Source organism: Saccopteryx bilineata, chromosome 4 (genome assembly GCF_036850765.1).
Source record: "Saccopteryx bilineata isolate mSacBil1 chromosome 4, mSacBil1_pri_phased_curated, whole genome shotgun sequence".
NCBI classification, from domain to species: Eukaryota; Metazoa; Chordata; class Mammalia; order Chiroptera; family Emballonuridae; genus Saccopteryx; species Saccopteryx bilineata.
The window spans coordinates 261552587-261579049 of NC_089493.1; the positions used below are offsets into that span (position 1 = coordinate 261552587).

The window sequence follows — 26463 nt, forward strand, 5'->3', positions numbered from 1 at the left end:
TTTTCTGTAGGCCAAGGTGAGCTGCAAATGCTGGCAGCTGTGGTATCCCTCCTGGGGCACCCAGGGCTGTTGACCTTCAGCATGGTCAAGCCTGGGGGGTGTTGTTAGAGGTCACTGGGATTCAGGGGCTTGATTCCATCTCTGCCACTAAATCCTTCCGACTTCAGGTCAACCCCCTGCTTGGCACCCAGTTATTGACCTCTCAGGACCATATGCAAATGCTGCTGTTCACCAGGCAGAGTGCCCCTCAAGGGGGTGTGCAGAGGCAGGACCGGCAGCCCATGTGACTGTACTAGCCCCAGTGTCCCTGCTGCCATCCCTACCATACTGGGCAGTAAGAACTGAATGAGGGCCCTGGCCGGTTGGCTCAGTGGTAGAGCGTCGGCCTGGTGTGCAGAAGTCCCGGGTTTGATTCCCGGCCAGGGCACACAGGAGAAGCGCCCATCTGCTTCTCCACCCCTACCCCTCTCCTTCCTCTCTGTCTCTCTCTTCCCCTCCCACAGCCGAGGCTCCATTGGAGCAAAGATGGCCCAGGCGCTGGGGATGGCTCCATGGCCTCTGCCTCAGGCGCTAGACTGGCTCTGGTCACAACAGAGCAACGCCCCGGATGGGCAGAGCATTGCCCCCTGGTGGGCGTGCCGGTGGATCCCGGTTGGGCGCATGCAGGAGTCTGACTGCCTCCCCCTTTCCAGCTTCAGAAAAAAAAAAAAAAAAAAAAGAACTGAATGAGGTAACAATGCCTGACAGTCATGCTAGGTAATAGCTATCTGGGTGCTTCCTCTCTGCACTGAAAGCCTGAGGCTGTTACCTCTAGGCGGCAGCTGGAGGGCAGGACACGGAGGTCTAGAGCTGCTGCCAGCTTGCTGTGGGTATGGGTAGGTCCCTCCCTGGCCACTCTGGCCTAAGATCCCCATTTGGTTAAAGGAAGGGGGCTGACTCCTGTATCCTGAGGACTCTCCAGTTTGGATGTCCAGGGTCCAGTCCCCAAACCCTTTTCAGTGCCAACTGAACCTTGTAGTGAAGGCCTGCCTTGAGAATGACCATGTCCTGCTAGGTAAAAACGGCCCAGGCCCTGGGGCTCAAAGATGGATCATGGAACAAGGATTACGATAATGTCAAGTTTAATCTGCCAAATATACAAGTTGGATTTGTAGAGTATGTTTTGCCTGGGTGCTGTACAATAAACAGGTTTCTTGAAATGATCCATGGGTAGGGTTAAGAATGGGCCCTGGCCAGAAGGGTAGGAATGGGGTAGAGAAGGGCACAGGGGAGGCCATGGGACAAGCCATGACCCTCAGGGACCCATGGGTACAGGGACCCATGGATACAGGCTCCCAGGTGACAGCCCCCGAGCGAGCACCCAGGCAACACAGGTGGGCTGGTTGTTGCAAACTCACCAGCTGTCACCCAGCACAACCACCCCTACTATGCAATCTACTGAACAAATGGACACTTTTTTCCTACCCCACCTCCAACAAGGGTTCTGATTTCTAAAAACAGCAAACATTCAAACGGTTACATATGAAATGCTGTCCTGTATCTTTCTGTCCAAAAGACAGCAGCTGCCCCCTCCCCCCACCCACCATCCCCCAAAAGATTTCTGTGCCAAGATGAAGACGAAGCCCCAGGCTGTGGGGGACTCCTTGTCTTGAGGGGCTGCTGCAGCGGCGCCAGGGCACAGGGTGGGCGAGACACAGCAGCAGTCCTGGCCGCATGGCCCAGTTCCCTGGTATCTCCTTCCTCAGGCCACGCTACTTATTCAGGGAGAGGGACTGCATTCGTTTTCCTGACAAAGTTGCATCATCTTTTGCTGAGAGTGGAAAGAGAAGAAAAGGGAAGAGTTAGAACAATCCCTCCACATATACAAACCCACTCCCAGAAGCATAAAACTGTAAGTTGGAAAGACAGAAAACATTTACACAACTGGCTCACTGGGCAGATGAAGAGACCAGAGGAGGCCGCGTGATGCCCTCCAGGAGGAGAGATTTCTGCTGAAGCCACTGAACCCAGGTGTTGATACATTCTCGCTGAGTTTGGGGCCCACTCCATAAAGGGCCATCAACACAACCCATGACAGACAAAATCTCTTTCTACTGCCCACACCCCACCCCAGCAGAACCCAGTAATTCCTATCTCTTCCAGTGGTTCTAAATTCTCTAAAATTAGGAACAATGTTCAAACAGTTCCACAGGAAGTCCTTTCCTGCTTGGAATTTGTGAAGCAAGACCTGCTAGCAGGGAGTTGGGATAACCAGAAATCTCCAGTGTGGTAACAGTGCCCATGGGCAACTGGTTTCCCATTTCTAGGCCTCAGTTTGCATGCATTTGGAGAGAAGGCAGGATAGCAGGATCCCTAAGGGCCCTCATGGTCCCACGCATGTGGAGAGTGCATGAAACCAAGAGAGAAAAGAACATCAAACTAACTCCCACAGCCAACCTGGCCTACAGGAACCCTCTACCACCTCTGGCCCCACTGGAGGGAGGACACGGGAAGGACTCTTAGGCCAGATTTCATCTGAATCTGCACCATGAAATCCAGCCCACCCAGCCCCGCCTTCCCAAGCTCCTTAAACAGACAGTGGTTACCCCAGACAGCTCTCACAGCCACACAGAGCACCAGACCTTGGTGAGACCTTCCAGACTCGAAGGTCTGCACTTGGTACATCCCTGAGGCCTGCCTCAGATGCCAAGGACAGTGCTCTGCTAAGGTTCAAACCCATATTTGATTCAGTGCTGCTGCTGGACCATCCCAGGACCCTGAGGGAGAAGGGACAAGACCACCCACTTCTACCACACACACACAGTGTGGGCCTCTACCAAACAATATGACCCGACCCCATTTCACAAAAAAGGATGGTGAAATGCAGTGTTTGGTGCCTAGAACCGGAGTCAGGGAGCAGCACTCCAGTGACCCAGGACTTACCTTTCCTCTCTTCTTCTTTCTTCCTGGCGGCCTCCTCCCGCTGTTTCCGGATGATCGCCAGCCGGGCAAGGTCAGCCTTGGCTTGCTCTGTCTTCCCAGCTAAATGCATTTTCATGTAACGCTCTTTTGCTTTCTGCTTCTCAATTTCTTCTCTGTTTGGATAAAATGGTGTCAAAGGGGACATCATCCCCACTATTATCAGTTGAGGTGGATGTGGGAGCCAGAATAAAGGCCAAGTACTCAGGCCTAGGGCCCTAGCGGTGGAGGGTACCCTGGCTGAGAGGCCTTGGCTCCATGTGCCCCCTCCTTGATGGACACTCACCAAACACACACACAGAGGACCAGGCCTGGATCTCTGCATGACAGGCTCAAGGGGCTGGGGGAAGTTCAAAGTGGTGTATTCGGCTTCCTCAGATGGAAAACACAGGAAAGGGATGAGCTCAGCACCTGTGACTTTTGGAAAGTCTTAGCACAGTGTAGACCATGTCTGGCTGAGGTAGTGAGGGGGTGGGCAAGGTGTGGGTGACTATGATCTGGCGTTCACAATGAGAAAGGAGAACCAAAACCAAGGAGCCATGTGTCCAGAGCTGACCAGAAGAAGGCAGTCAATAGGAACCACATTCTATAAGGAGTGCAAAAAGGAGTGAACCAAGTGGTCACAGATGGGAATCAGACACGCCCAATCCAGGTGGGCACGACACAATCTAGGTGCCGCTTGGCACAATCTCAACCAGTGCAGTGCATATGTGCATAAGGCTGTTCCCAAGAAGGTGAGCCCCCAATAATGGGGGCGTGAATAAGAGGACTCCCAAGGGACAAAGGTGACAGCCATGCACCTGATAAGCAGTGAGAGGTGAGGGTCATTAATTTCCCTTTGAGGATCTTCTTCCTGAGCCTGAGGTTCTGAACAGGATTGGGTGCTGCCCTTCAGGGTCTGAGATTAGAGGGTCTCACTCACAGGTTCTTAGAAGAGCCAACTGTGGAGGTAGCAGGGAAGTCCTGTCTGGGAGGAGCTTGAGGAAGGGAGAGACTTGGCATCCCAGAGGCCTTATAGCACACAGGGTTGGGGAGTAACGAAAAACTGGGCACGGGGACTGGCCAGCGGGGAAGGAATGAAACCCAGCAACCAGAGTCGAATAAGCAGAGCTAACTCATAGTCTGGACAAGACACTTCCTACAGAGTTGAGATGGGTATACCTGCCAGCCCAGCAGCTCCTACCCTGGAGGGAGGAGGGAGCATGGAGGCATCTGGAATGATAAGGCTATCTGAAGGCTCTGCAGGGCCCCATCCCCACCCACAGTGAAGGCTAAGTACCAGGCAGGCGCACGCCTTTACGCTTTCAGTGCAACCCAAAAGGCAGGAGTAGCAACAGGATCCCTTTTCACTGGAGAGGAAGGCTACTGGACGGAAGAGTCTGTGACTGCCTCCAATCACACTCCAAACTCACGAGCCTTCCTCGTGGGTTTTCACAGACCCCACCACAGAGCCAGCACAGGACAAGCAGCCCAACCAGGAGAGAAAACAAGGCAGCATTCTCTAGCAGCCTTCAACCTCTTATTAGACCCTTGACATCACCTGGTGGCCATTAAAAGTAGACACACTACTAGTGGAAAACTGGCAGTGGGCAAGGCACTTTGGTACTCACTTGTGACCCTCACATAGCCTATGAGGAAGCTATCTGCAGCTCTGTTTTTCACCTGGGACTTAGAGAGGGCTGAGCAGCTAGTGGATCTCCCTACACTGTGTGACCTTCTGGACTCCACAGGCTGCAAATCCCCTCCCAATCTCCATGGCCATGACATTGCAGGTGGATGCAGGCTAGGCATGAAGAGATGAGGCTGGATAGGGAAGTGTCCCTGCAGTGGGCTGCTATGGAGACAGGAACTGTAGCTTAACCCTCTGTAACCCTGGGGATTATTTCTAGTGCAACACTCATGTCTGAATCTGCTCTGTTTCTATTGGTGAATTTTTAAATTCTGGTTTTTGCTGTGTTTTGTTTTGTTTTGTGGAAACATTTCTATAAAGCCCTTAGGGAATGAGATGAAACAGCAATCGATACCGTAGTTAGAACCCCCACCCAGCCACTGGAGACCTCAGAATCCAGGAAGTAAGGGCTTCAGAGGTAGGTTCTTCAGCCTCCCACAGGTCAGCCCCTGGTATGTGTGAGCATGTCACCAGGCCCAACAGCAGAGGTTACCGTTCTCTCCTTGAAAGCTCCTTGGGCCCATCCAGGTCCAGCTGTGTGACCTTTTTGGTTGTCTGTGCCACCCGGTTGGGGTTCTCAATGTCGATAAGGCCTTCTACACCTTTGCGCTTTTGCTAAAACAGGACAAAAAGCTGGGTGTTGGAGAAGTTTAGGTCTTGCAGAGCCCCTGAACGCCACTCCCTACATCTCCCAAGAGCCCATTTGTATGGGGAGAAACTCCTATTCCATCCCCAGCCCGAGATGATGCTTGGCCCAAAGCCCCACAGTGGGGATGGCATCCAGGAGTGTCTTCCCAGCCTGAGAAGTGCAAGGAGAGTGAGCACATGTAACTAGAGCCCAAACTGTGCTAAATCCCAGCAGCCAGGGATTATCATCCCACTTTCAAAGAGGACATAATAGAGGCAGAGGATTCAATAACTTGCCTAAGGCCAACCAGTAAATAGATGAACTGTGAACCCAGGCCCAAATCAAAAGCTCCCAGCGCACAGCTCTTACTACTCCTCCACTTGAAGCTTAGCCTCTAAAAGCAGGGGTTTTTTGTTGTGTGGTTTTTTGTTTTGTTTTGTTTTTTTACAGAGACAGAGAGAGAGTCAGAGAGAGGGATAGATAGGGACAGAGAGACAGGAACGGAGAGAGATGAGAAGCATCAATCATCAGTTTTTCATTGTGACACCTTAGTTGTTCATTGATTACTCTCTCATATGTGCCTTGACCGCGGGCCTTCAGCAGACCGAGTAACCCCTTGCTCGAGTCAGTGACCTTGGGTCCAAGCTGGTGAGCTTTGCCCAAACCAAATGAGCCCGCACTCAAGCTGGCGACCTCGGGGTCTCGAACCTGGGTCCTCCGCATCCCAGTCCGACGACCTATCCATTGCGCCACCGCCCGGTCAGGCTGAAAACAGTTTTCATTGGAATCTCATGTCAGATTGCAACAAGCAATGCTGGATCCCCAGAGTGGGGTGGCCCTACGATGGTCTCAGCATCAATTCTCATTCCTAGCTATCTAAGCTGATAGGAGAGAAATATAACTTGAGCCATCAGATCATAGTCTACAGAGCTGGCCCAAGAACTGAGAGCCTGTACCTCCCACACTCCTGAAGAAGTTTGAAAAGAAATGAGAGCACAAGTTCTCAATGTAACAGATTTGGTCAAAGTTTTAGACCCTATCAACCCGTATTTACCTTTTAATAAAGGGATCAGAAAGACAGCTTCTAAACACCAATCTGACCGCTATATAGAGCTGCAAACACCTACATCCAATCCAGCTGCACATATATATCTCAACTTGGATCCCTGACATTACAAACTTAATGTGTCTAAAACAGAGCTTGAAATTCACCCCTAATCCAGCTCGCTATTCACCACAACCTTAAGCATGGCCTTACTTTTTCTATCCTCAGCCCCCTCACCCAACACTCAACAAACCCCAGTAAGTCTAGCTATACAATATGGCTTGAATCTGCCCACTTTTCTACACTGCCAAGCCACAAATTCTTGTCTGGATACCTGCTAACATCTTCCTGCTTCCTACCCTCAACACCCTACAATTCACTCTTTGCAGAGAAGCCAAAACAATCTTTTACAAACAAGTCTGATCACCTCTCTCTCCAACTTCAATCCCTCTATCAGATGCCCACTGTCCACCTACAGTGAAACCTAAACCCCTTCAACAGCCATGCAGGTGACCTTGTCAACCTCTCCTCCTTCATCCTTAACCACTCTCATTCCAACCCCAGGCCCTTTGCACTCACTCACCTGGCTGCTCTGCATGACTGACTTCATCTTATTTTCAAGATCTCAGTTTAAGTCACCTCATCATCACACACTACTCCAAGTAACCTCAAGCACAGTCCATTTTACCTGTAATACTTCTCACTACTTGCAATTGTTATACTGTTCATTTTCTTCCTTATAGTCTACATAGTCATGTGCTCCTTAACAACAGGGATATAGTCTGAGAAGTGCATCATTAGGTGATTTTTGTAATTGTCTGAACATTACAAAGTATACTTACACAAAACTAGATGGCATAACCTACTACTGTACTTTTTATATGACTGGGAGTACAGTAGGTTTGTTTACACCAGCAACATGACAGACTTTATGTGAGTAATTTGTTGCAACATATTATCATGACTGTGACATCAGAAGGTGATAAGAAATGTTCAGTTTCATTATATCTATCTTCCTATCTTATGAGACCACCATCATATGTGGTCGATCATTGATGAAAACATTGTTACGCGGCATGAGTCTATCTCCCTACCAGAATGTAAACCGTAAGAGCAAGAACTCTGTCTGCATCCACCGTTGGGACTGGTCATCTACAAGCACTTAATAAATGTTTGCTGAATGAATGAGTCCAGGTCCCACGTGCCCACCAAACTCAGTACCTGGTAATCATCTTCCTCATCCTCACTCTCATCTGAGTCTAGTGATTTCTTCTCCTTTTTAGGGTCACCTGCAGCTCCATCTCCACTTTCTTCTCCTTGTTCTTCTTCTTCCTGTTTCAGAAATGGAAAACCTGCAGAATTAAAAATGCAAAACAAACCCCCAAGACTGTGACCCCCGCCCCAAACACCTCCAGATTGTGGACCTTGAGAAATTATACCCCAGCAGGCTGGGACTAAGGATGACAAGGGTCCTACTCCGAGACCCAGGGCCCCATGGGGGACCCGGGTCATAGGCAATCCATCTATTTGACTCTGCAGCCTGGAAGCCACTCCCACAGTCCACGAGCCCCTCACACAGCTAGAAAGGCCTTGCTCCCCTTCTCAGGCCAGGGTCAGAAGGACTCAGTCGTGGAGCTAAAAACCATAGTCCTGTTCAACTCCACTCCTGCTTACCCAGCTGCCATGTGCATGCAGTGCCAAATTGTACTTGCTTTCAAGTCCTTCCCTACTTTCCACTCCCACAATCAGTGGCAGGCCAGTAGCTCCAACCTGCCCACATGGATGCCCTGCTACACCACCCCCTGCTCACCATTTCCCCTGACTTTTCTTGCTTCCCCACCAAAGATTCCTTACAAAAGCTGTACATCCTTTCCCCCTCACCACTTGCCCATACCTTCTCCAAGGTCCTGCTCAGCTGCCAGGCCCCTCACCAGGCAGGGCCGTCACCCCTCTACTCTGGCCTCCCTACCCCAGCCTGACCGTTCGGTACTTCCTTCGGTCCTTACGCAGATGAGGATCTAATGGTATGGTAGTGGCCATGACCACCAATAACGACAGAAACGTATTCTGTTTCCTGACAGCGTGCTGTAAAAAGTACTGTGGAAACAGAGTAGAGGCAACTACTAAGCTTGCACTGGAGGGAGAAGGGTGGGCAGCACCAGTGAGACTCACAGAAAAGGGACATTAGGCAAGGTTTGCCTGGTAGGGGTGCGGGAAGGTAGAGCATCATGTTATGCTGTGTTTGGCAAGCAGTCCTGCATGGCTGGAGCAGACAAGGGGTGGTGATGGGAGGTCCATCGGGGGACAGGCAGGGCCTACTTAGCAGAGGGAGAGTCCTTGGAAGCAGGAACAAGAACAGAGACCCACGGAGGCAACTGTTACTGAGCAAACAAAGCTCTAACTGATCTAATCCAGGATGACTGGTATTGGATGTTCTGAGACTCCTGCCTGCTCCTTGCTGCTCCCTCAAACTCCAGGTGGAAGTTTCTTCCTGAGAATGGGCGGTCCTTGCCTGACCTCTCTGGGTGCCAAAGAGGCAGAGCACCTCTGTGGGACACTGGAATGGCCTGGACAGGCACATACTCACCCTGGCCTTCTGCTTTTCAGCCTGGAGCTGTGCGTCGATTTCCTCGGGGCTTGTGTACTGCCGTGCCCGGCCCTTGTGGCCTCCCTTTCTTCCTGCATGAGGATTGGCAGTTTAGGAAGATGGCAGGGAAGCAGCTTCCTTGACTGCTGAACCCCACTGTGTCCTGCCTAAGGCACTCTCATCAGAGGTTGCAGAGACCGCATCTGTTCCCCACCCTAACATGTTCAAAGGGACGGGAGAGGCACCATGCGACCACCTGATGCAGCACTAAACGAAGTGCTGAATGCAGGCGCCCATAAATAAAACCTGAGGGGATGATGTGGGGGAGAGCACGCTGGATGCAGTGACTGGCTATCCACCCGACCAGGATCCACCCGGCACGCCCACCAGGGGGTGATGCTCTGCCCATCTGGGGCGTTGCTCTGTTGCAACCAGAGCCATTCTAGCGCATGAAGCAGAGGCCATAGAGCCATCCTCAGCGCCCAGGCCAACTTTGCTCCAATGGAGCCTCGGCTGCGGAAGGGGAAGAGAGAGACAGAGAGGAAGGAGAGGGGGAGGGGTGGAGAAGCAGATGGGCGCTTCTCCTGTGTGCCCTGGCCGGGAATCGAACCTGGGACTCCTACACGCCAGGGCGACGCTCTACCACTGAGCCAACCGGCCAGGGCCTATAGTTCTTTTTACTTGCAATATTCTGTCACAGCCATGGGCTCATCTGATCCTCAGAACAAACTCATGGTGCAAGAGTCACAGCTGGTCCCACTTTATAGACAAGCAGACTTAAGATCAAATGGAGTTGGGGAAGAGCACAAATGCTGCAGTCTGACCCTGGGGTTCAAATCTCAGCTCTACCACTACTAGCTGTGTGATTTTGGGCAGGTACTTAACCTCTAAGAGTCTCAGCTTCTTTACCTGTGTCCCTACCCCATAGGGTCATCATGAAGATGGATTTAATTAACCTATGTGAAGCTGATGGGACAGTACCTGGCATGGGAAAGGCCCTACAAAAATGTCTTTTGTGATTGTCACTTTTCTAACATACAGTATTGGTGAGGGTGGGGAAGGAAACAAAGCCACATAGGTGATTTACTACAGATGTCGGGGAATGTAAAATACTTCCTGTTCACCTAAGTGGTATAAAAGAAAGAAAAAGATTAAAACCTATTGGAGGAAACTTTCTTGTGCTTAAAATAAGAAATATATTTAAAGTTATGGTTGAAAATAAACCCAACTACCACCTAAGAGTTGAAAATATGATTAACAATTACAGTTCATCTAAGATTATCAGTATTGCAGACTGATCCCTGCTATAGCCATTAGCCAGTTTTATAGCAAGGTGGTACCCCTTCTGCTAGTCCCAGAGAACACTGGGGTGGCTGTGGCCTTGACCCATCCCCACCTTTCTTGAATGCTGTGGTCCATCTGATTTCCAGTGAGTGGCTCACCGACAGCAAAGAATCTGTTTAGACAGCCAGAGCTGCTCTAGACTTCAGAAACAACAGAGATACTGGCCTCCCCTGATTTCCTAGACAGCAGCTGTGGAGCCATAATTGGGCTGCTACAAAGTACACCACCCATTTTTAATGACTACCTGGGTTCCCAGGAGTGTCTCAGTCGATGCTCATAAAAGTCCTATTGTGAGAGATCAAGCTTGCCATAACAAGAAATCAACACCCTCCCTTGCACTCTTAAGATTACAGACAACAGTTAACAACTGAAAATTGGTTATTATAGGCTCCCATACTGCACGTTTTGCTATGGGATACTGATCTCAGCTTGGTCTACGGAAACTTTTATCAGAAGCCTTGAAAAATGCTTAGCAAAATGCTTCGCAGTCATATAATGGAAACAAAAGTTGGTCCTTTGCTCCAGGGAATTTGATACTTTTTGTGAAGCAAATTAACACAAGAAATGTAAATCTTGTTTACACATAAAGGTTTTCACAATTCAAAAGACTCCCCATCTAACCAAGAATTCATATTTAGGACTTTCTAGTTATAACCTCCACACCTGGCTCAAAGTATCTTTGAAGGAGAACTCCTAAAGCCAGAATTCTAGAGTTGGAAGGGCGCACTTAGCATCCTCCTTGTGCAGAACAGGAGACTAAGGAACGTAAAGGAGACATGGATCTTCCTACCATAGAATAAACCAGTAGGGAGCTCAATTCAAATGGTGAAAAAGTTCCCTGTAGATTTTCCTATGGGCTGATAGATACATCTCAACCAACATGACACATTAGCTACCAACATTAACATCTGTTCCGTACCATGAGCTAACCAGGGACTTCAGGAGCCCTATCATTCTATGACCCCTAACCCCAACTCTCCCACCTACAGGTTATCAGCCAGGTGTTCCAGATGAGGCAAACAGGCTGGAAGAAGTTCAATAACTTGTTCAAAGCCCAGTTGGGCTTTGCACCCATAACTAGTGATTCTTAGGGGACAGAGGACGGAGAAGGATCAACAATGTACTGAGAAGCCATGGGTTCTTCACCTTCTTGGCCCAGGAACCGACCAAGTCTTATAAGTAACAATAGTTAACGCCTGCTGGGCATCTGACTGCCTGGCACCTGTACTGCGCACTCCACGTGGATTACCTACTTCCAGCCTCGCATCAGTACTATGAGGTAGATACAATCGTAACCCCCATTTGCAAATGAGAAAACCGAGCTACCGGGAGATTAAGTGACTGGCTCAAAGGAACACATCAAGCCGCTGATGAGTAGGGCAGTTAGAGCTGAGTCTGCCAGGCTCAAGAGCTTAGGTCTCATTAGGCAGGCCTGGCTTGCCCCGAGCCCGAGAGAGTCCACGTTTTACACGCGAGGCAGGCGAACCCTCCACAGGCGCTGGACAGGGTGCCTCAGTCCCCAGAGAGCCTAGAATAAAGCAAGCTCCAGGCCAGAAGGAGTGCGCCCTAGATACGGCCTTCTGCGTCTCCTCAGACCCCCGAGGGAGTGGCTCGAAGCTACTATGGTCCTCAGTTTCTCTCAGGACAATTCGGCGTCGAGGCCGAGGCCTGGTCCTCAGCCGGCAACGATGCCCTCCGTCCACGCCGCACTACGAAACGCCCACGGGATGAGTGGACAGTGGAAGCCAGACCCCGACCACTCCTCGAGGCCCGCGGGCCACGCGCGCCCGCCCCTCACCTCCTTTAGGCATCGCGGCTCCGGCAGCTGCGGCGGCGGCGGCGGCGGCGCCTCGCACTGACACCGGAACCGGAAATACCTCGGGCTCGACTTTTTCCGCCCAGCCCGGTGGCCTTAGCGTGCCGCGGCCGCCGCCGTCTCCGCGAAGACTGGGCACCTCAGGGAGGCCGGCACACGAAGGTGGACTGTCCCACGTGTCGCCTGAAATCAGGCTCGCCCGCGTGCTGCCGGGCAACAGAGTCCCCAGTCTCCCAGCCCCAGGAGACGCGTTAGTCGGCTGCCTAACCTCCGGAAAGTGAAGGCAAAAGCAACAGAGTTTCTGGTATTCTATACAGGCTGAGCTGCGGACACCTAAAATGACGCAATATTTGCGCGAAGTAAGGCGGGGCTCCGCGAAGACCTCATCCTGAAGTGCTCACCTGGATAGCGGAAGCGGCAAAGAAAGAAGCGACGGCTGGTGGCGTCAAGGTTCCGGTAGGTGTTTTTTCTCTGCTCTCGAATACCTTGGTAATGACTGGGGCCAGGGATCTAAGGTTTGCACTGGCTCAGAGGGCGATCTGAACGGCTGGCTTGGACCGGGTTCAGGCCTCTGGACTGGGAGTTCGAGAGAGGAGACGATGCCTCGCTCGTCCTGCAGAGGATGGAAGATGTGGGAGTTCTCTTGAGTCTACTCCCCCCCCCCCCCATACTGTTTTCTCTGCCGAGAACGTTTTCTGTCCAAAAACTGCTAGTTCTTGTAATCCTAGTTCAGATGCCGTCTTCTCTATGAGCATTTCCTCCAACTGCAGCTGTAACGTCTTCCTTCCCTCCGAAAGCTTTTCCACTCGCCGCCGCCTCTGCCCAGCGCTTTTACCTCGCCTGGGAGGCCCCCTCTGACTCCCAAGCTGGGCTAGGGGCCCCGAATTTCTCTGGGTGATAGAGTAGTTTTCCCCGTGTCTTTCTCCTCCCAGGCCTTGCGCACTGGGACAGGAACCAGATTACGTCTCACTGTATAGGCGAGACAAATTCGAAGACCACTGATTGAGAGTCAGGAGCCCCCAATCAGAGTCAGACGCTGCCAGTTCCCAGCTGTGTCACCGTGACTTTACATTTTGGAGTTTAATTCCTTATTTATATGGTTGTTACGGGGAATCCATGAAAGGAGGCTGTGTGTGGTGGGAGCGGCGGGGGGTGACTACAAACCGTCAGTCACCCTACAGAAGGGCTGTGCTGAAGGAATTTGAGACAGAGGAGTCTGCTATTTTTTTGTTTGTTTGTTTTGTTTTGTATTTTTCTGAAGTTGGAAACGGGGAGGCAGTCAGACAGACTCCCGCATGCGCCCGACCGGGATCCACCCAGCACGCCCACCAGGAGGTGATGCTCTGCCCATCTGGGGCGTCGCTCTGTTGCGACCAGAGCCATTCTGGTGCCTGAGGTAGAGGCCATAGAGCCATCCTCAGTGCCCAGGCCAACTTCGCTCCAATGGAGCAGTGGAGCCTTGGCTGCGGGAGGTTAAGAGAGAGAGAGGAAGGAGAGGGGGAGGGGTGGAGAAGCAGATGGGCGCTTCTCCTGTGTGCCCTGGCTGGGAATCGAACCCGGGACTCCTGCACGCCAGGTCGATGCTCTACCACTGAGCCAACCGGCCAGGGCAAGTCTGATATTCTTAAAGGTAAGAGATAACCTGAGTTCTCTTTGTCAGCTAAGAAATGCCATGGAGTTTGACAAAAGTAATTTGTTTATATTTGGGTTGGACTATTATATGGGCTTTACATGATTTGCCTCTATTTAGTATGTTTGTTGAGTTTAAAAAGAGACCTTGGCAATCCAACCAATCCACCATCCTCGTTTTACAGATGAGACTGAGGACCAGAGAGGGAATGTGACCTCCCCAAAATCTCAGAGTAATTGATAGAGCTGGACAAGAACCTGAGCCTGTAACTGAAGAGACCAGAAATCTTTCAGTTACACTCTTGGTAAGTGGCCCTAAGGTACTTTGGTTTGAGACTGGTCTTTTTCTCTTTTTTTTTTTTTTTTGTATTTTTCTGAGGCTAGAAACGGGGAGAGACAGTCAGACAGACTCCCGCATGCGCCCGACCGGGATCCACCCGGCACGCCCACCAGGGGCGACGCTCTGCCCACCAGGGGGCGATGCTCTGCCCCTCCGGGGCATCGCTCTGCTGAGACCAGAGCCACTCTAGCGCCTGGGGCAGAGGCCAAGGAGCCATCCCCAGCGCCCGGGCCATCTTTGCTCCAATGGAGCCTTGGCTGCGGGAGGGGAAGAGAGAGACAGAGAGGAAGGAGGGGAGGGGGTGGAGAAGCAGATGGGCGCTTCTCCTATGTGCCCTGGCCAGGAATCGAACCCGGGTCCCCCGCACGCCAGGCTGACGCTCTACCGCTGAGCCAACAGGCCAGGGCCTGGTCTTTTTCTCTTTTAAACACTCACCCTTCTCAGCTGCTACAACCATAGTTCTCACACTGTATTGTAATTGCCTTTTTACTTTCTACTTGGTAGAAGAAGATTAGCTTCTGAGGGTTAGAGATTGTGTCTTATTATGTTCCCAGAATCCAGTACAGGGTCAAGCTAATAGTTGATGTCAATTAATGATAGCCAAAAAAAACCTATTGAGCACACATTAAATGGCAGGCATGTTACATATACAATTGTAATTACAAGTCTTCACAATGACCTCATAACATAGGTTCTATAATCTCTTATTTTACAAATGAGGTAACAGAGTTAGAAAAGTGAATGTGTACCACAGTGGAGGCTAGTGAAGGCCTTTGGGGATCTGAGATTCAGAAACTAATTCATTTAATTTTTTTCTTCCAGATCTTTGCAAATTATCTTGTGGGGGGGGAAAGAATGCCTAAAGTCAAAAGAAGCCGGAAGGCTCCCCCAGATGGCTGGGAGTTGATCGAGCCAACACTGGATGAATTGGATCAGAAGATGAGAGAAGGTGAGTATGGTCATTTCTGTCTGGATGGGCTGTATCCAAGGGCCACAGGCTTAGATGCCTCTATGGGCCAGGCATAATGCAAGTACAGATACAAAGAAGGGACACCACAGTAGCCTCCTGACAATGACAGGTTTTGTTTGCTTATTAACTCATAGGAATATAGTAAGGGTCGGAAGTAAGGTGACACTGATGAAAAGGGCTTCAAAAACATTTTTGGGTCAATTTGAATATAAAAGCTGTAGGAAATATAGATCAAATAATTTACCTCTCTATAACTACTTATTCTTTTGTTTGGATGTATATTTTAAATTATACAAAATATATTTACTTGGAAAATCCTATTCTTTTTCCTGAAACATTTTTTTTTTACTTTTTTTTTCAATTTTTATTTATTCATTTTAGAGAGGAGAGACAGAGAGAGAGGAGAGACAGAGAGAGAGAAGGGGGGAGGAGCTGGAAGCATCAACTCCCATATGTGCCTTGACCAGGCAAGCCCAGGGTTTCGAACCAGCGACCTCAGCATTTCCAGGTTGACACTTTATCTACTGCGCCACCACAGGTCAGGCTTTCCTGAAACATTTTTATTCAGGTTTATATTGTGGGTTTCTGATGCTATTTTCATCATCTTTGTTTCTGCATCATCTACCAGTTTTCCAGAATGCACCATCTTCACTTCCCTCTAAATGTTATATGATCCTACACTTTGTGAGTCAGTGTAGTGTGCTGACTTTAAAATTTTTATCAGAAGATAAAAGCATCCATTTGCCTTATATGTTCACAGTGTAACCACTAACTAAATGCTTTTTATTTTTCCTTTTTTTTTTTTTTTTTTTGAAGCTGGAAACAGGGAGAGACAGTCAGACAGACTCCCGCATGCACCCGACCGGGATCCACCCGGCACGCCCACCAGGGGCGACGCTCTGCCCACCGGGGCGACTCTCTGCCCACCAGGGGGCGATGCTCTGCCCATCCTGGGCGTCGCCATGTTGCGACCAGAGCCACTCTAGCGCCTGAGGCAGAGGCCACAGAGCCATCCCCAGCGCCCGGGCCATCTTTGCTCCAATGGAGCCTCGGCTGCGGGAGGGGAAGAGAGAGACGGAGAGGAAAGCGCGGCGGAGGGGTGGAGAAGCAAATGGGCGCTTCTCCTGTGTGCCCTGGCCGGGAAACTAAATGCTTTTTAAAGTGATCTTTTCATTAAAGTTTTGAGGTAGCTGCCTTGGCCGGATAGCTCAGTTGGTTGGAACATCATCCCAATATGCCAACGTTGTGGGTTCGGTTTCCAGTCAGGGCACAAACAGGAATAGATCAATGTTTTTGTTTCTCTCTCTCTAAAATAAGTAAATAAAATATTAAAAAGAAAAATAAAAAAATAATAAAGCTTTGAGGTAACTAATCTAACTCTTGTTATTATGAAGTCATACCTCTAGCAATAATTACTAAATCAGTATTTAAATTACTTTGCCTCCTTTTTTCAAAACCTCTATTAAATACCCAGAACTTAAAGTAGTCAAGATCATTTTGGGCTGAGAGATTTCTTTCTCAAACAGATATTTATTTTATTTTTTGGTGAGAGAGAAAGAGACAGGAATTGAGAGAGATGAGAAGTTTTAACTCCTAGTTGTGGCACTTTAGTTGTTCATTGATTGCTTCCCCCTGCCTTGACCAGGGGGCTCCAGCCTAGCCAGTGACCCCATACTCAAGCCGGTGAGCCTGCGCTCAGACTGGCCTCTTTGGGGTTTCAAACCTGGGTCCTCAGTATCCCAGTTTGTCACTCTATCCAAAAGCATCATCACTGGTCAGGCCAGATCTTTATTTAAAATAAAGGAAGGTGGGGGCCTGACCTGTGGTGGTGCAGTGGACAAAGCGTTGACCTGGAATGCTGAGGTTGCCGGTTCAAAACCCTAGGCTTGCCTGGTCAAGGCACATATGGGAGTTGATGCTTCCTGCTCCTCCCCACTTTCTCTCTCTCTCTCTCTCTCTCTCTCTGTCCTCTCTATAATGAATAAATAAATTTTAAAAAAAAAAGGAAGGTGCCTGACCTGTGGTGGCGCAGTGGATAAAGCGGCGACCTGGAAATGCTGAGGTCGCCAGTTCGAAACCCTGGGCTTGCCTGGTCAAGGCACATATGGGAGTTGATGCTTCCAGCTCCTCCCCCATCTCTCTCTCCTCTCTCTCTCTCTCTCTCTCCCTCTCTCTCCTCTCTAAAATGAATAAATAAAATAAAAATTTTTTTAAAAAAAGGAAGGTGGTCTGGCCTGTGGTGGTGCAGTGGATAGATCATTGACCTGGAATGCTGAGGTCACCTGTCTGAAACCCTGGGCTTGCCCAGTCAAGGCACATACCACAAGCACACAGTGAACAACTAAAGTGAAGCAACCATGAGTTGATACTTCTTGCTCCCCCACCCTACTCTCTGTGTAAAGAAAAAAAAATTTTTTCAGAAAAGGATGGAACTTGGAGAGCGCTGTAATAGATAAGACTTTGTGAGTCCTTGAAAATAAATCTTCCATTTAAAAAAAAAAATTTTTATTTATTCATTTTAGAGAGAGGAGACAGGGACAGATAGAGAAGGGAGGGAGGAGCAGGAAGCATCAACCCCCACACGTACCTTGACCAGGGAAGCCCGGGGTTTCAAACCAGTGACTTCAGCGTTTCAGGTCGACGCTTTTACCCACTGCGCCACCTCAGGTCAGGCTAAATCTTCCATTTTTAAGGGATAACTTTTTGGGGGAGAGTATTTAAATATATGATCTTCTTTACCTCCAAAAGAAGTATTTTTTCTCATATTTTTATTTAATCATGTAGCCCTTCAGCATTTCTTTGCATTCCCATTTTATCCTTACTTTCACTATAAAGAAAACAGCGGGTGGCAGGTGGTACCAGACTTGGGTTCCATGTTGGGGGTGGGAACCACAGGGGAGCTCTGGGGATGTGGCAAACTGAAGAGGGAAGAAGCTGCTACTTACGTGGGGTCCATTAAAATACAGCCCGGGCATTGCCAAATTTGTTAATTTTTTTCCCCAAGAGAAGTCAAAGTCCAGCTATTTAATGTGAATTCTTCTGATTTAAAATTCACACTTAAAAAAGGTTTTGTGAGTTGGAACATCGTGCCAGATTGTGGAGGTTACCAGTTTGATTCCCTGGTCAGGACACATGTAGGAACAGCTCGATGTTCCTGTGTCTGTCTCTCTCTCTCTCCCCCCTGCCTCTCTCTCGCTGGCAGCTTCCAGTTTATAGCCTCCACTTCAAGTTTTGCCTATTGAATCTGTGGCCGTGCTTCTAGCCACGGAAGACCCTTGTGTGGCCTATGGCACAGAGAGAGGCTCAAAGCCATTGGTAACACCAGGCCTGTTCACTTGATCTGATGATCTGAGGGCCATTTACAGAACAACTCACCCTTAACTGAAGCATTTGGCTATTATATTAGGAGGGAATTTTTTCCATTTTCCTTTTTGGTTTGTCTCCAGTATTTCCTAGCTCAGCACAACTTAGCTCTTCATGTCTTTTAGCTCATTGTTCAAGTTTTTGTATAGCCACTTTCGCCCTATAAGCCCCCCCACCCAAAAAAAAGGCTGATAATAGGGACTGAGGAGCAGAGATGGGGGAAGTTAATGTTTGGCAGAGGATTTTATAGGGATTGACAAAGGCACTATTTTTATGGACTATAACCAGGACTTAATAACTTTTTATAAGGACCTTAAACTAATTGAAAATCAAGCATGATCAACACTTGCATTATAAGATTTAATTAGACTTTTTAAGAATAATTCTTTAAAAGAATTGTTTTGAAGTTAACGGGCAGTTTTGGACATTAGCAAAGAGGCAAAAACCTAATGGGGACATGGCTTCATGTCCCCTACCTCTGGCTTCTTTTCATATCCTCATAGTGATGGACCCTGCATCACCCACTGAAAGCGACCTTCCACTTTGTGTGTGAACCTGTACAAAATGATATCCAAGAATGTTCACATACTCTTGTGAAAATGGGTCCAAAAAAGGATTTTAACAAGACAGATATTATGATTAAAATATTGGGAAAAGACTCAAAAGCATACTTCCTACGCTTTTTGTAAGGAGCTCTCTGCCCCCCAGCTTTCCCTCACATGGCTTTCCACACTGTACCCAGGTGACCACATGTCTTCTCCAGCCTTGACTCTACATTAGACTCTGCACCAAATGCCTGTTGCTTGGTCCCATTTATATATCTAGAAACATCTCAAACTTAACATGTCCAGAACTGAATCTTCATTCATCCACCCCAAAGCTGCTTTCCTTCTCAGGCCACAAATTGTGGAGCTGTCCTTGACTCCCTTCTTTCTTTTATTCCTATTCAAGCATTGAAGACATCCAGATTTCTACAAAGAGAGGCAAAATTGTTACAGATAAATAAGAGTTGAGACAGATCAACCAAACACAACATCTGGATGATGTTTAGACCTTAATTCAGACACAGTTGTCAACAGATATTTTTGAGGCTATTAGTGATAATTGAATATGGATGCTAGTAAGGAGTAATGGCTGATTTTGTTGGGTCGGATATTGGCATTACAGATACTTAAAGTCCTTAGTATGTAGAGATACATACGTATTTATGAATGTAATGCTTGATGTTTGAGATTCATTTTAAAATACTCCTATCCTACCTGACCTGTGGTGGCACAGTAGATAAAGCGTTGACCTGGAAATGCTTAGGTCGCCGGTTCAAAACCCTGGGCTTGCCTGGTCAAGGCACATATGGGAGTTGATGCTTCCTGCTCCTCCCCCTTTCTCTCTCTCTGTCTCTCTCTCTTCTCTCTTTCTCTCCCTCTCTCTCTCCTTTCTAAAATGAATAAATAAATAATTAATTAAAAATAATTAAAATACTCCTATCCCCCCACTCCCAAAAGTGGGGAGAACCAGACAAAACTAGCTGTTAGTAATTCTTGAAGCTGGGTGATAGGTACTTGAGAGTTCAGTAAACTGTCTTCTTTTGTGTCTATTTGAAATTATTCATAGTGAAGTCTTAGAAAACTCGTATCTAAAATCTAACTCCTTTTATCCCATCTACTCCCACCACCTGATTCAAGCTACCCTCACCTCTGTCTGGATTGCTACAGTAACCTCCCGCTTCTCCTCCTCCCCCCCACCCCCCCACCCCGTCTTCTCCACAGGTCAGCCAGGGGGAGGGTTTTGAGTCATAAGTCAAATTGTATCACTGTTGCTCAGGACCTGCCAGTGGTTCACCGCCCAATCAGAGCAAAATCAAAGTCCTTTTGTGGCCTTTAGGTCAAACGTACTCTCACTCCCAGCTCCTTCTTGAGCTCTATCACTTAACTCTCTCCCTCACCTCCCCAACCCCCCAGCCACTTTCCTGTTCCTATTCCCCAGGTGCAGTCCTGCCTCAGAGCCTTTGCATTGCTTTTGGCTCTACCTCACAAGCATGTTTGCCCCTCATTTTTATATTTTTTTAATTGAGGTATAATTGACATAAAATATTGTATTAGTTTTAGGTGTACAACGTAATGATATGTATACAGGGAGGAGCAAAAGTAGGTTTACAGTTGTGAGTATGCAAAACAGAGTTTATTCCCTTTTTTTATTGATTTGAGAAAGAAAGGAAGGAGGAGGATAGAGAGGGAGAGCATTAACTCGTAGTTGCTTTACTTTAATTGTTCATTGATTGCTCCTCATATGTGCCTTAACTGGGGGCGGGGGCTCAAGCCAGTGACCTTGGGATCATGTCAGTCCCACGCTCAAGCTGGTGACCCTGTGCTCAAACTGGCGACCTTAGGGTTTCAAACCAGGGACCTCAGTGTTGCAGGTCAGCGCTCTATCCACTGCACCACTACTGGTCAGGCCAGGGTTTATTCTTAAGTTCATCATATGGCAGGCCTGTAGGAAATAACTGTTCCTTCAATATATATAAGGATAAGGAAGCAGCACAACCAGGGACAGGCAATTCTCTTAGCAGTTACCAGTTGATCTTTGTCTACCAACTTGACAAAACTCTTGTTGGTTTTTAGGGGGGAGGAAAAAGTGAGGCAGGGTAAAAAAAAAAGAACACATGGAAGGGGATGGCAAGTAAGGAAAGAAGGGATGTACTATTATTTATTTTATTAATTGTTGTATTATTTTTCTACATGAAAACTAGAAACCTACTTTTGCCTTAACCTGTATGTTACAAAGTGATTAGCACAGTATGTTTAGTAAATATCCATCACCTCACTTGTTAAATTCTTTTTCCTATAATAAGAACATCTGAGATCTCTCTTAATATAGTATTATTTAATTATAGTCACCATGCTGCACATTACATCCTCAGGACTTATTTGTCATATAAGTGGAAGTTGGTACCTTTGTCCACTTTCAACCCACCCACACCCCTTGTTTCTTTTTTTGTTTTTCATTTTTCCGAAGCTGGAAACAGGAAGGCAGTCAGACAGACTCCCACATGCACCCAACCAGGATCCACCTGGCATGCCCACCAGGGGGCGATGCTTTGCCCCTCTGGGGTGTCGCTCTGTTGCGTCCAGAGCCATTCTAGCGCCTGAAGCAGAGGCCACAGAGCCATCCCCAGCGCCCGGGCCATCTTTGCTCCAATGAAGCCTTGGCTGCGGGAGGGGAAGAGAGAGACAGAGAGGAAGGAGAGGGGGAGGGGTGGAGAAGCAGATGGGCGCCTCTCCTGTGTGCCCTGGCCAGGAATCGAACCCGGGACTCCTGCACGCCAGGCCGACGCTCTACCGCTGAGCCAACCGGCCAGGGCCCATACCCCTTGTTGTTTCTTCTTCTTCTTCTTCTTCTTCTTCTTCTTCTTTTTTTTTTTTTACCCCTTGTTTCTTATGGTCTCTGATTAGATGTCTCCTTTGTGCTTTCTTTGATCACCCGTAAAAGATAGCGTCCCTTCTTTCCTTACTTGCCATCCCCTTCCATGTGTTCTTTTTTTTTTACCCTGCCTCACTTTTTCCTCCCCCCTAAAAACCAACAAGAGTTTTGTCAAGTTGGTAGACAAAGATCAACTGGTAACTGCTAAGAGAATTGCCTGTCCCTGGTTGTGCTGCTTCCTTATCCTTATATATATTGAAGGAACAGTTATTTCCTACAGGCCTGCCATATGATGAACTTACAGATTTGCCCAGTTTCTGGAGTGCTGAGGTTGCCGGTTCAAGCCCTGGGCTTGCCGGGTCAAAGCACATGGCAAGCAAGCAATGAACAACTAGAGTGAAGCTAAAGTATCAGTTGATACTTTTCGCTCCCCATCTTCTCTCTTTCTGTAAAATTAATGTTTTTTTTTCCAAGAGACAGGAAGGGAGAGAAATGAGAAGCATCAACTCGTCATTGTTGCACCTTAGTTGTTCATTGATTGCTTTCTCATATGTGCCTTGATGGGGGGGGGTCCTCCAGCTGAGCCAGTGACCTCATGCTCAAGCCAGCGACCTTTGGGCTCAAGCCAGTGACCACATAGTGTCATGTCTATGATCCCATGCTCAAGTCCACGACACTGCGCTTAAGCTGGATGAGCCTGCGCTCAAGCCAGATGAGCCTACTCTCAAGCCAGCAACCATGGGGTTTTGAACCTGGGTCCTCAGCATCTCAGGTCAGTGCTCTATCCACTGTGCTACTGCCTGGTCAGTTTCAAGAAATAAAAAATTTTTTTAAAAATATAAATCAGGCCTGACCTGTGGTGACGCTGTGGATCAAGCATCAACCTGGAATGCTGAGGTCACTGGTTCAAAACCCTGGGCTTGCCTGGTCAAGGCACATATGGGAGTTGATGCTTCCTGCTCCACCCCTTCTCTCTCTCTCTCTCTCTCTCTAAAATGAATAAATAAAAATAATTTTTAAAAAAGATACAAATCAGACTGACTAGGCAGTGGCGCAGTGGATAGAGCGTCGGACTGAGATGCGGAAGGACCCAGGTTCGAGACCCTGAGGTTACCAGCTTGAGCGCGGGCTCATCTGGCTTAAACAAAAAGCTCACCAGCTTGGACCCAAGGTCGCTGGCTCCAGCAAGGAGTTACTCGGTCTGCTGAAGGCCTGCGGTCAAGGCACATACGAGAGCAATCAATGAACAACTAAGGTGTCACAACGAAAAACTGATGATTAATGCTTCTCATCTCTCTCCATTCCTGTCTGTCCCTATCTATCCCTCTCTCTGACTCTCTCTCTGTCCCTGTAAAAAAAAAAAAAGATATAAATCATATAATATAAAATTCACCCTTTCAAAGTGTTCAAATAAGGGTATTTAGTATATTCAGAGTTGGGCAACCATCACAATTTTACATTTCATCACTCCCCCAAAAGAAAACACCAACACTTTAGTTGTCATCCTCCCCATCTCCTTTCCCCCCATATCTCCCAGTTACAGGCAATCAGTAGTCTACTTTGACTCTAAAAACCTAGTCATACAGGGGGTGGGTTTTGGGGACTAGTTTCTTTCACTTAGTGTAAAGTCTTCACGGTTCACCCACATTGTAGCATGTATCAGTACTTCATTTCTTCCTGTGACAATTACTTTCCATTGTGTGGCTAGTTTACATTTTATCTGTCAGTTGATAGACACTGAAGTTGTTTCTTTTTGGCTATTGTGAACAATGCTGCTGTGAACATTCACATACAAGTTTTTGTGTTTCCAGTTATCTTGGGAAAATTCCCAGGGTAGAATTACTGAGTCATACTGTAACTCTTAGCTTCCTGAGGAACTGCCAGACTGTTTCCACAGCAGCTGCACCGTTTCACATTCCCACCAACAGCATGTGAGGGTTCTGATTTCTCCACGTACTCGGTACTCGTCTTTTTTTTCTATCATTTTATTTGTCACCATCCTAGTGAGTATAAGGTAGGATTTATTCTTTATTCCTAGTTATTGGGAAAAACCCCCACTACATCCTGTGTAGAGTAACTTTACCTGCCAAAACAAAACATCTTTTTCTCCCTAGCTGAAACAGAACCTCATGAAGGAAAGAGGAAAGTGGAATCTCTGTGGCCTATTTTCAGGATCCACCACCAGAAAACCCGCTATATTTTTGACCTCTTCTACAAGCGGAAAGCCATAAGCAGAGGTAATTGATAGAGAGTCTCTCTTGGCCTTTGCAACTTTAGTTTTGAGATTTAAGTAATGGCTCTATTCTTGCAACCTCAGCAATGATTTTTCTTACCACTAAAAAAAGGGGGCAGGGGCCAGTGTTGGATCCTCTTTTTAATGAAGAGTATTGATTGGCCAGGGTGGGGCAAGTTTTGTTACACCATCGTCTGATGCCCTTTCCCCATCTTTTTGACAGAACTATATGAATATTGTATTAAAGAAGGCTATGCAGACAAAAACCTGATTGCAAAATGGAAAAAGCAGGGGTATGAGAACTTATGCTGCCTGCGGTGCATTCAGACACGGGACACCAATTTTGGGACAAACTGCATTTGCCGGGTCCCCAAAAGCAAGCTGGAAGTGGTAATGTCTCTATCCCTGTTTGACCATTGAGTTTAATGTTACTTTCACTTCAGAATTCTGTCCGGATTGATGCAAAGGGATTTGTCCTCTGGGGGCTGGAAATAATTTGGTTGCTAGAAATGTTCTGCTGGCCATTCCCCCCACCCCAGAAATGAGTCCCTCTGCTCAGGAAGCCATGCTAGGCAGTTTGGCAGTACTTGTATTTGCTGTATCTGGGGGCCAGTCTCAGCCCCATCTTTGGGCACATTGTTGAACTCCATGCCTCATAAAATGGAGGTAACAGCACACCCGTAACATGGTTGGGCAGACTGACTCAGGGAAGGTGAGCCAGTCGATGGTGCCCACCCTTCAACTGCCCTTTCTATCCCGGCCTCCTTTTCCTCAGTTTGACACTTTAATTACACTGGGTTTTTGTTTTGTTTTTTTTGACAGAGACAGAGAGACAGATAGTGACAGACAGGAAGGGAGAGAGATAAGAAGCATCATTTCTTCATTGCAGCACCTTAGTTGTTCATTGATTGCTTTCTCATATGTGCCTAGACCGAGCGACCTCGGGCTTCAAGCCAGCAACCTTTGGGCTCAAGCCAGCAACCTTGGGGTCATGTCTATAATCCCACGCTCAAACCAGTGACCCCGTGCTGGTGAGCCCATGCTCAAGCCAGCAACCTCGGATTTCAAACCTGGGTACTGCATGTCTCAGTCCAATGCTCTATCCACTGCGCCACTGCCTGGTCAGGCTATACCATCTTCTGTGAGAACCTTCTCTTCTAAACTAGGCTGGGCAGCTCTGAAATGGTGCTGGGTATAGAGTAGCTAAGGGCACAAGCCCCTCTGAAATGGAGCTGCAGGAGGCAGAGAAGTTACTGGGCTGTTGGCTGTTAGTGGCCTTTTGAGTGCAGCCTCTTGGCTGACTGTTGTGGGTCCAGTTGGGAGCTCAGGTCAGATTTCTCCTTCTTCCAGCTTAGCTTTTTCTCTGCAGACTAGTTTATAAGTTCTAGCTCTGAGCCAAGGCCTTTAGCTCAGTATGCAGCTAGCTCCCTGAATCATCTGGAAAGTCAAGGACAGGCATTTCTTTGCTGTGGAAAGTGAACGAGGGCTGCCTCCCCAAGGGAAGTCTGGGTGTTAGTTTTCTGGGGGCAGAGAGAGATACAGAGCCTCAGAAGCCCCTCTCTTTGGAGAACACCAGAAGTCTATGGCTGTGTCTGGTTGGGGGTGCTGCCCCAGCCTTGTAGCCAGAACACAGCTTGCTTTGGATTTAGTTGGGTTTCACCATTAGATCTTGTTTGCTTAGATAAGGGTCTTACTCCAAAAAGGAGGAAAAAGGAAAATAAATATAAAACCTTTCTGGGGTCTTCTGTCTGCGGGGCAGGCCCCTGGCCAGACATCAGGCCACACCTGGCCAGGGGAACAAGACTGTTCCATTGCCATACAGATTCAAATGCATAGCGTTCTCCCCTCGAGCGTGCACTGCAAAGTTCCCCAGCCCAGAGGAAGCCCTGAGCCCCCTAAGCAGAAGACCCCCTGTAGTTCATAGCAGGGTATATCATGCTAACATTACAGAATAACAAGAATCACACAGACCTTCCCATTTTGGGGGGCAGTTTAATTTGCATAAGTTAAATGCACATAGAGATTTAACTGCTGTGTCAATAGCAGCTGTTTCAGTTTTCATGAGGGAACCAAATTTTTGCCAGCCTTCTCAGTGGGAGGATTATTGGGGGGGGGGGGTGGCACGTGGTCACAGCCGTGTCTCCGCTCTCTTCTGTTGCAGGGCCGAATCATCGAGTGCACGCACTGTGGCTGCCGTGGCTGCTCTGGCTGAGGCCTTCTGGCCCTGACCCCTTTCCACCCAGAACTTTGGACCTCACAGGTTTCTGCCTGTCGTGCCACCCCCTTTCCTGAGAGCAGCTGTTCTCACAGGGCAATGCCCCAGGCCCAAGTTGGAGCATGGTCTCTACGTGTGAAGGCTTTGGTGTTCATCAGCTGTGATTTGTAGAAATAAAACTTTTAAACCTTTGGGCCCTGCGTTAGTTCTTTCACAAAGCCAGGAGTCTGGAGCCCAGTGGGAGAGTGC

The 26463-nt window shown here is 48.2% G+C and overlaps 2 protein-coding genes across 3 annotated transcripts; one reads left to right on the forward strand and one right to left on the reverse strand.

The window, feature by feature from the left end:
• Nucleotides 1-1104: 1104 nt before the first annotated feature.
• Nucleotides 1105-12185, reverse strand: PDAP1 (PDGFA associated protein 1). Of its 2 annotated transcripts, none has more exons than XM_066274278.1 (6): nucleotides 12030-12185; nucleotides 8888-8979; nucleotides 7522-7632; nucleotides 5121-5242; nucleotides 2923-3074; nucleotides 1105-1810 (listed from the first exon to the last, which is right to left on the reverse strand). In XM_066274278.1, exons 1-6 carry the CDS (start codon nucleotides 12040-12042, stop codon nucleotides 1752-1754), a joined length of 549 nt encoding a protein of 182 aa, XP_066130375.1. In that variant the 5' UTR covers nucleotides 12043-12185; the 3' UTR covers nucleotides 1105-1751. The 2 variants fall into 2 exon arrangements, with proteins under 2 accessions (XP_066130375.1, XP_066130376.1); XM_066274279.1 differs by having other exon boundaries at nucleotides 7522-7625; nucleotides 8884-8979.
• A 175-nt stretch (nucleotides 12186-12360) lies between these two features.
• Nucleotides 12361-26408, forward strand: BUD31 (BUD31 homolog). Its single transcript, XM_066274280.1, has 6 exons — nucleotides 12361-12503; nucleotides 13862-13981; nucleotides 14839-14965; nucleotides 23881-24003; nucleotides 24223-24389; nucleotides 26161-26408. The coding sequence occupies exons 3-6, from the start codon at nucleotides 14872-14874 to the stop codon at nucleotides 26209-26211; spliced, it is 435 nt and encodes a 144-aa protein (XP_066130377.1). The 5' UTR covers nucleotides 12361-12503; nucleotides 13862-13981; nucleotides 14839-14871; the 3' UTR covers nucleotides 26212-26408.
• The last annotated feature ends 55 nt before the right edge of the window (nucleotides 26409-26463 follow it).

Excerpts from the sequence above, each read along its gene's own strand:
- PDAP1 (XM_066274278.1), bottom strand. Across the intron at positions 7,633-8,887 it reads CTGAAAAGCAGAAGGCCAGG|GAAGAAGAAGAACAAGGAGA; the intron begins GTGAGTATGTGC and ends TTTCTGAAACAG. Across the intron at positions 3,075-5,120 it reads GAGCTTTCAAGGAGAGAACG|AGAAGAAATTGAGAAGCAGA; the intron begins GTAACCTCTGCT and ends TTATCCAAACAG.
- BUD31 (XM_066274280.1), top strand. The coding sequence starts at position 14,872 with ATGCCTAAAGTCAAAAGAAGCCGGAAGGCTCCCCCAGATGGCTGGGAG. Across the intron at positions 14,966-23,880 it reads GGATCAGAAGATGAGAGAAG|CTGAAACAGAACCTCATGAA; the intron begins GTGAGTATGGTC and ends TTTTCTCCCTAG. Across the intron at positions 24,004-24,222 it reads GCGGAAAGCCATAAGCAGAG|AACTATATGAATATTGTATT; the intron begins GTAATTGATAGA and ends TCTTTTTGACAG.